Source organism: Melanaphis sacchari, unplaced genomic scaffold, assembly GCF_002803265.2.
Source record: "Melanaphis sacchari strain LSU unplaced genomic scaffold, SCAv2.0 Contig9_pilon_pilon, whole genome shotgun sequence".
Lineage (NCBI taxonomy): Eukaryota > Metazoa > Arthropoda > Insecta > Hemiptera > Aphididae > Melanaphis > Melanaphis sacchari.
Window position 1 is genome coordinate 1013431 of NW_020271711.1, and position 9737 is coordinate 1023167.

Consider the following 9737-nt stretch of genomic DNA (forward strand, 5'->3'; position numbering starts at 1 on the left):
ATAAATTATTATTAATATTATAATTCACATTGTTAATGTGATACAATACATCATCGTGTGTATACATTAATCGAAGTGTCTCATAAAAACTATTTACAATATGATAAGACATGCAGAACACTTAAAATTATTTATTATTGAGCGCATGTATTACACATGAATTAGTATTATTTAAAATTTAACAATTATTATAAAAAAAGCTTAAAAAATATTAAATTTTCAAAACTTAAGTTAACTAGCTCAATAATTATTACAAATACGCACCTATATGGCTATATAAAATATACAATATTATTTGCAATATTAGCGCACGTGTATCTCAACAATACAATGTTAAAATCAGTGCTTAATTAGAGGCATTAGAGTTAACCCATTTCAGACTCATGTAAGGAGATAACCATTTTTTTGACAATTATAAGGAACGCAAATCATTAGTTTACATTTGAGACCATGAATACATTGTTTATTTTTTTTCAATTCGAGCATTGAATTTAATATGGCTTAAGTTTTACATTTTTGCTCATTTTATGCGTAGATTTATGGATGTAATAATTATTATGTATAACCTGCACCAATTGGCGTATTACGTCTGCGGATTAATACAGTCCGCACAGAATCCGTAATCGCCCCCTTCCTTCCACAATATTGTAAATCTAATTAATCACAATATAATAATGTATGATAATAATAATATATATGTTACACCTTATAATACTTATTATGTATAATAAAAAAAAAACATATATGTTATGATTAAAATTAAAAAAAAACATGTTCACAGAACGTACGTAATAGACAATATATCATTGATATATGGGACCGATAACAACCACCCAAGTCCAACCGGGGCCGCATAGGGCCCGGCGGTCGGGTAGTTTTAAAATAGAAAAAAAAAAATCACGCCCAAAGCGCCACAATATTCTTCCAACTCTCCAGCTCGCGTTCGACCACAAGTAACTAGGCGTATACCGTCGAAAATCGTTCGTGCGATTTAGTTTGTATTATCATTTCAATATAAATATACAAACCGAAATCGTCACCGGACCGCATTTTCGACGACTACCCAATATCCCCCTCCCCCATTAAAAAAAACCCCGTCACCCTTAAAAAAAGGCCGTGACGGTGGCGCACGCGAAAATTACCTTCCGCGTTCATCGTTCGCGCCTAAGCCGCTTCGCGTCCGCCGCCCGCCCGTCCGACCGCGACGAGTACGAGACGGCGCGGCGTATCGCGCGCTTATACACGCGAGTATAATATTATGATGCGAGCGTTTTACCTCTGCCGAATTATCATTACAGATAGTTCGGCCGAAGTAGAAGCACTACTTTAACTTAACCTATAACAAGTTTTGACTTATCATGTTATTACCACCACCGCGCTTATACGTTTATAATCCACTGGTGCAATACCTAGTGTACCTACGTTATTACATACCCATTACAACCGTAGGGCATAGGCGGAGATTGGGGGATGCTTTGAAAAAAATCGAAAGCCCCCCCCAAGTTATTGAACATTTTTCTAAGCATTAAATAGGTATCTATTTTACAAAAATGCAAAGAAAGATTTAAGCCCCCCCCCCTCGCTCAGAAAAAAAAAATAAAAATAAAAATTCGATCAAATATCCGCCTATGCAACCGGGACTGTGTTACAACAATTCAGAGTGACCGTGGGGTGGGAGTGAGCTTCGAAATATCAAAATTAATTCAGTAGCAACACAGAGCGCTCGTATATGATGATGCGCGAAAACGTATTTTCAAAAACGTCACAATCAATTATTGATTCACAGACCCGATGATGATATTAATAATAATAATAACAGTAATAATAATAATGATAATAATAATAATAATATTAATATGTACATATTGTGTAAATTTTTGTCCTGTTATCATCACACGTCAAGCGTTGTACGGATGGCAAAACTGGTAGACGAGCCGCTGCGAGCGTTCCGTCTTGCGCATGATGCCCTTCTTGTAGTACTGTCGCAGACTTCGAGAAAGTTTGTCGTAGTTCATGGCGGGCCGGTTCTTGCGGCGGCCCCAGAGACGGGCAACGGCCTGGCTGTCTTCGATTTTGAACACGCCCAGCTTCCGGTCCAACCACCGGATCATCTGCTGCGGCGGCTGCTGCGACTTGTTCGTCGCGGCGGCGGCGGTGGCGTTCGAGAGCGCCGTGGACGGGGACGGCGGGGGCTGTGGCGCCGCGTCACCGTCCGCGGTGGCCGCGATCTGCAGGTCTGCGGCTGCCGACGACGCGGTCAACAGTTCTTTGAGAAACTGCCACAAGTGGATGTGTTGCGACGATGACGTGGTTCCGGACGGGGCGACGGCCGCCGCGGTCTTGTTCTCCGGCTCGGCCACGGCTGCCGTGGTCGAACAGCACGTCGCGGCGGCGGCGGCGTTGACGAGCAGCTGCTGTTCCGGTTGAAACTTCATTATCGCGTCGGACACGTCCGACTCGTTGTCGTCGTCGTCCACGTCGTCTTCGTCCGCGGCCGTCGTGGTGGCCTCGTCGCTGCCGCCGCAGCACTCGTCGTCGTCCACTTCCATCTTGAAGCACGCGGCGTTGCCGCCGTCCACGTCGCCACTGGCCACGCTGTTGAACGTAGTGGTGCTGCAAGTGCTGCTGCTACTGCTACTGTTGCTGCTGCTGCTGCTGCTGATGTAGTTGCTGCCGACGTTATCAGCCGCACCGGCGCAGTTGCTCTCGCTGGCCGGCGATGGGATCGCGGAACCTGCGGCCGCGGCCGCCTCCATCATGACCGTCATCAGCAGCCTGTCGTAGTAGTCGTCGGACGCCGTTGCTTCAGTCGTTTTCCAGGTCGTCATCTGTTGGACAATATTGTCACCGTCGTTGCTCTGAAAGGTCACGAAAAACGTTACATAAATTACGTATAAAACGCTTCAGTACAATAACTATGATTTATTACGACGCGTTATTGTTATTGGATTGGTTTACGTGTGTGTGTGTGTGTGTGTGTGCGCGATGATGCGCGTGGGCATGCCGCGCCGACACGGCGAAACGCGAGTACGTGACTTACGAAATCGAATGGTATTTACGGAAATAGGAACTAGTTGGTATGTGTGGAGGGGGTAGACTAGGTGTATTTTGGATTTGACGATAAATAAGACTTATACTATACTTAGATAGATCAAAACAGGTTTAAGACCCATTCGTAAAACCGGTTCGTCCGAAAAAAAAATTGAAACTGTTTACGCACTCGGAGCTTAGAAAAAACGAAACTGTTTTTTAGACTCGAAACTCAAAAAAAATCGAAACCATTTTTGGACTTGTAATAAACTAAACTCGTTTCTATGTTCCCTCGTATATTTTTATGGATCTGCGTATAGTTTTTTTTTTTTTTTTTTTTTTTTTTTTTTTTTAATAGGCGCGAGAATGAAAATACCTATATATAACAACTTTTTTTTTCAGTTCAATAACATACGAGTATTTTTATGAATAAAAAATTAATAGAGGCATTCATTTGAAATACGTATTTTCTTATGAGTCATTTAATGCTAATTCATTGTGTTACCTAAGTATGAAAGGGCGTTGACAAAATCAAAACAACATTTATTATGAAATAATAATTTGTCAAACAATATGTATACATAAACTCTATCAACATAATTTTACGACAAATTTCATCTATATATCAACTATTTGTAAGAAAATCAAGAACTGCATTTACTTATTTTCCACATTGTAATTACCTACTACAGTTGTGTAAAAAAAAAATGTAAAACTGCAATATAATTATGAAATCTGTTGTAAAATTTATTTGTTTATTGATATTATTCATTAACATAGGATACTATTACATACTAATCTGCATAGCCGGACTACTGCGTTGTTTTATTTTTTTTTTAAATATTTTAATAAAATACGCCTTCATTCAATTGCATTATCATATCAGCGTCGTATTTATTCTTTACTTGTATAGTCGTGGGCATTGCAATGTGCAGATTATAATAATTAATAGCAAAAGGATAGTACGGTATAATATTATATGATGATGTAAATATCAACTGCATTCAAAACAAGATTCTAAACTTTCAGAAAAGCTTGAATCTTATTTATGTCATATTGTTGAATGACTTTAAATATTTTAAAACCAACCCATAAATAATGTAATAATCACAAATTCATTACCTAGGTAAAAAGTTTACATTTTTATTTACTCTCGCTATATAAACATGTGATTTTTGTCACTTGTTTCATCATCAACATCATTTTAGTAACTATACGAGTATAAAACACTCAATATTAAAAAAATACTAAAAATACAGGAATAGTTACTAGTTACTACTATAGCTATAGAGTATTTCTCCACAAATTATAACTAAAAAATACATTTTTGAACGAATTTTCAGTTTTTAATTACGTATCATGATATACACACGTAGGTGCTGTTCTATTTAAATACTCTTTTAATTCTAATGGTTTTATATTTAATATTGATAAGTACATTTTTTTTTTTTATGATTTGATCAATAACACTGTCATATTAATATATTATCTACGTTATTGGGTATAAATTATAAAAATTAATGTCACACAACATACTTGATCTATAATAGAATAGAAGTGTTACACGATATACACAGTGTATCACGGAGATACGACAATTTTACTTCAAAACTACACTTGAACGTGTCAAAATCGTCAGATCATTGAGTGTATCTAAATAACTAACCTAACCTTGTATGGGTATGGTATCCTATATTTTTATAACTATATGCATATCTAATAATCACTTGTAAGAAAAAAAAAATGAACAAATACGTGTACACGACATGGTTATAATATTCCACGACGAATTTGAAAAAACCGTCATCGTTATGAATGAAAACTTAAACCTTTTCACACACCTGCACGAGTACATCATATTTTGGGTTCGCGGGAGCGCTAAAATATCTACGCATACAGTTGTGCGTTGATAACTAAATACGAATAATAATTGTTTCCAGTGGTCGAGACTCGTAGTGGCTGAGACTGTACGATATCGACTTCTCTACGACCGCGTTGTGATACTTTTTGTACACGTGCGCTCTTCCGCGGACCTTATTGTATAGTTATTATTACTCACGCACATTACACATGGGTACATGACCGCGGATGGGCCCCACGTGTGTCGAAACAAAAAAACAAAATCATCAAAACGTTGACGCACATAATAATATGTTATTATCATATATATATATATACACATACGCCGCCATAGGTATATAATATGTATATTATTGTATAAATATATACAGAGTGGCTAGTCCCCCCGAGACAGCGGAAGAGCGGAGGGGTGTGCATGTTTTTTTTACTTTCTACCGGACACTGCAGTCGTCGTCACGCGCGCGCGCTCCTTTCGAAATGGACAAATTCCAAGTGCGTCGGCGGGCGCGGTCGTCGTGCGTACGAGTGTGTATAATGTTCTACGTAAATATAGAATACAGATATAAATAATATTGTAACTACATATATATAAATATATATATTTAGATTTATATATATGTACACACGTATATTATGTGTCCCGGCACAAGGTTATCCGGCGGCGCGTAAGTATATATAATATGCGTATAAGCCGTCTTATAAGACGGCCGCCGCGGTGATTACGCAATACGGACGCGCGTGGCAAACACCTGTAATGTGTGGTGATGATGGAATGGACGAGGGGAGAGATCGTCGAACACAATCTTACGTTTTTTAACATTATTCCCGCATCGATGATTACACTGTATCACAAGAGTTTGCGACGTTTGAAAGGACTTGAAATAAAATAAATGTCGTTCTATGTAAAATATAGATATGTCATATCCGATGGATAAATCGAAATATTATGCATATATATATATTACTTATAGACCACACACGTGCGAACAAGAGTCGACCAATTTTTGACATTGTCGTCTAAAGCGATATCATCGAACAAATCTTCATAATACGCACTCATTTAATTATGTATATTATACCTACATAAACTATTATCATACGAAATAGAATGAGTCCACTTGATGTGCAATTTGTTTAACTTATTCAAATGAAATGAATAAAATCTCGATAAGACTGTATTCTTGATCGCGAGACTTTTAAGCTATAATATATGTATATACACACTAGCAATAAATTATGACCACAACACGTTAAATGTTGATTTTTAAAAAATTTAAGAAAAATGTAAATATTATTATAATTTATAGTTTTTACCAAGATTATGCATAGATTAGCAATAGTTTTTGAATACATTTACAAACGTTAGTATTACGTATTGCAAATATTGTGCAATCACAAAGTTACCACTTAATAGTTATATTGCAGTTGAAATATACAAACACACTCTGTAAAGTAGAACATAAACGATTTAAATTACAAATAGCTGTAAATACATAAACGTGCGCAATATAGGGTTCAACTATTGTATTCAAATTTTATTTTTTAGAATTGATTGACCGAATTATTTAATTATTTGCATCAAATTAATTTATCAACAAAAATTATTGCATTTTTGTAATGTGATTTATAACTTTTATTATCATTATTATATTTAAATGGTTTATTTAGGTATTTATATACGAGTATAATGTATAAGAAATGTAAGAAATGGGTTAATTTTATCTTTGTTGCATGTGACACTAAAAATCGCGAGAAAATATTTCTAGCATAGAACATGTTAATTTGAACGTCATTTTTTTCTGTCAAAAATTTCAAATGTTGTCTACCAAATTACAGCTGAAACGAATACCATTAATGTTTGCGTCATCATTGTGGTAATGGTAACATATTATTATAAAATTAAATTTAACATACATTTATAATTGGCGATCGTGTGTCATAGATCTTCGTAAAAAATAAATAATAAAATATAAAATTCTATCTGTAGAATACTTCGCCCGAGTTAAAATTAATCCATCTTTCTATCGTTTTAGTAGGAATACATAATATAAACACAATTATAATAATTGATTTTATGATTTTCTACTTTTTAACTATTTGAACATATTTTTGATGTAAACACCGAAAAAATCGAGACCGATTTAACTATTGGTTAAAATTCGACGTAAATACAATATCGTTAGGATTGTGTATTCGTCTATGTGTTTACAACTAAAAATATGTCTGGAATTGAGAAAGCAAATCATAAAATTAATCATCATAACAACTATTGTGTTCACGAGTCTTTGATTTTATGATTCGTTTAAAAAAAATATTCATATCTGTATACATTATTGTAATCCATATAAATTCTACGTCTTATTCTATTTTATAATAATAATGAAATCTGCAGTATAATCAACGTGAAACCATTGGAATGAACGTATACTCGATTTTCGTAATCCAAAAATAAATCAGCGGGTGATACTGTGATTCAAGGGATATTGGACTTACGGCTATTAGAAAAAAAAAAAAAAAACTATCAACACTCTTAGGTTCTCGATGAATCAGCGGTTGAATATATTGTGATACAACTTTTGAGCTGCAGTTTTCGAGATAATCTAGGACAACAAATACGTCATAAACAAAGATCGTTTGTACGGATGCTATCATTACGTATATTGTACACGACTACACGAGTGTATGATATAACGTCGCGTGCATCACACACACACGATACAATATTATGTCGTCGCGCACTATCGTATGACCGCCGTTCCAAAGTCTGCTCGTGCAGTACGTATCGTACATATAATACGGCGGGATACTTAGACGCGCGTACGGTTTAAGGGGAAGTCATTGGAAAGGGTCGTGCGGGTCTTTTTCCAAGTCGATCTCGGAGTGCGTATACGTACACGCTCAAACCCCTCCCCGGGGCGAATCGCCGTAAGACGGCCGTTGCAGTTCAACGCGCGCGGAATAAAATGTCGACGAGGCGAATACAATATGTACAATAATAATAATAATAATAATATTTTAATGGTTACAAATAATATTGTAATTATTACTATAATGTATTAAATTATTATCGCAATTCTTTGCCGCCGCCGCCGCAGCCGCGACACGCGTTTGATCGCGCTTACAATAATATAATATTATAATTTAACGCGGCAACAACCGTCTAATCAGCGTCATTATTATGTACGGGCGGCGGTGTACATGCCGTACACAGCGACGGAACGGCCGCCAGCGATAGGCGTGATGCGGAGGGGGGGGGAGGATTCGGCGAGGAGAGGGGGGTCACGTTATTATAAAAATATGTTCTACGCGGATGGCGATGCGTAATAAAATAGAAATCATACAAAGCCGCTCCGGGCGTACGGAATAGTTTTTGTAATATTTTTTATATATATATATATATATGTGTATATTTTTTTATAGCGACGGGCGCGCGCGAAAACCTGTTATGCGCCGCGGCGATGGAATGTGGGCCGCGCCCGGGCGTTTCCTCGGCTCGCAACCGCCGCACCTAATCGTCTTGTATGCGCTCCGAGACTACAAAGATATTATAATATTATTATAATTACGTCACGTCGTCATCGACGTCGCAGTAGGTTCGAGCTAATTTTTTCTCGTTTCGTTTTTAGTACCTATATAATATACTCGCCGGACAAACGAAAAATTGCGCGCGCGCGTTACCGCCACTTCCACGGTTCGACAACGCACAGATCGAGCATAATACAGAGTAACCGGAATAAAGCGACTTGTTGTAACAAGCCGTATAAATGCTCATCGAAATCGAATAAAACCATTAAAACCGCTGTGGGGTAAGGGTAACGACCCTCGGTGGTCGTTTGCGCCTCGTATACAACTATACTGTACTAACCGCACGACACGTGGTGGGAGGACGGGGACAACACGGCAAAGGTTTCGTGCAACAAATCGGTAAACTATGCTCCGTTCGACGGAATATTTTTGAGAACCGTAATCGATCGAATTGGAAACAAATTTATCTAATAATAATTCTGTTCAACTATTACCTGTCGAGATTTCGCAATGCACAGTGGTTTCACTGCGTGTACACAGCATAGCGACATGGATTTTGTTACGACGGGCGAACGTTCGAGTCACTCTCGAATTATTATACATTCTGTTAACCCGTCTTTTTTTTTCCCACAGCCCATTTAAGTTTACAACACGACTATATTGTCGGAAAGCGATCGCAAATCCGCAACGAGGTGTGGAAATTACGTCTTTCAAACACATTCATTGTTATATATATATTATATTATATTATTTATGTGAGACTATGGTATACGTATTTACCGTGGTTGTGGTCGTCGACGGGTCGCCGCACGACGACGGCGGTGGCGTGACGGACGGCACCGGAGCCGAAGTCTGTGGGCTGAACGCTACTTCGGCCGAAGCGACGGAGTAGTAGCCCTGATCGAAGCCGCCCATGCCGTAGTTGTTGCAATAATCGCTGACGCTGCAACAGTCGTCCACGATGTTGACAATGTCCACTGCACGGTCGCCGTTTTGCTGTTGTTGTTGTTGTTGTCGCCGACGGTAGATGTCTTGGTCGTCAGCGGCTGTGTCGGCGTCACCGGAATAGAAATCGGCAGTGCCGGCGCCCGTTGTCGCGGCGGCCGCGGCGGCCACCATGCGGTCGAGCCACGAGGGCGACGCGGCGGCGGAATAATAAGGGCCGCCGTACAACAGTAGTTCGTCGTCGTCCGCCGCGTCGTATTGGCCGCGGGACGCCTGTCCGCCGTCCAGTTGCAGGGACGGCGGCGCGTCCAACCTGCGGCGGGTGATTGTCGGCGGTCCGCCTTCGTCGTCGGAGGAGCCGAACGATGTCTCGGCGC

General features: G+C 38.8%; 1 protein-coding gene across 1 annotated transcript in view; it reads right to left on the reverse strand.

Annotated features, from left to right (window-relative positions):
* Nucleotides 1-239: 239 nt before the first annotated feature.
* The window catches only part of LOC112603178, a 16583-nt gene continuing 7085 nt past the window's right edge, over nucleotides 240-9737 (reverse strand). The window contains exons 3-4 of the mRNA XM_025351635.1: nucleotides 9196-9736; nucleotides 240-2858 (exon numbers count right to left, since the gene is read on the reverse strand). Of these exons, the coding sequence (XP_025207420.1) occupies nucleotides 1899-2858; nucleotides 9196-9736 (1501 nt within the window). The 3' untranslated portion in view covers nucleotides 240-1898. The remainder of the gene's footprint in view (nucleotides 2859-9195; nucleotide 9737) is intronic.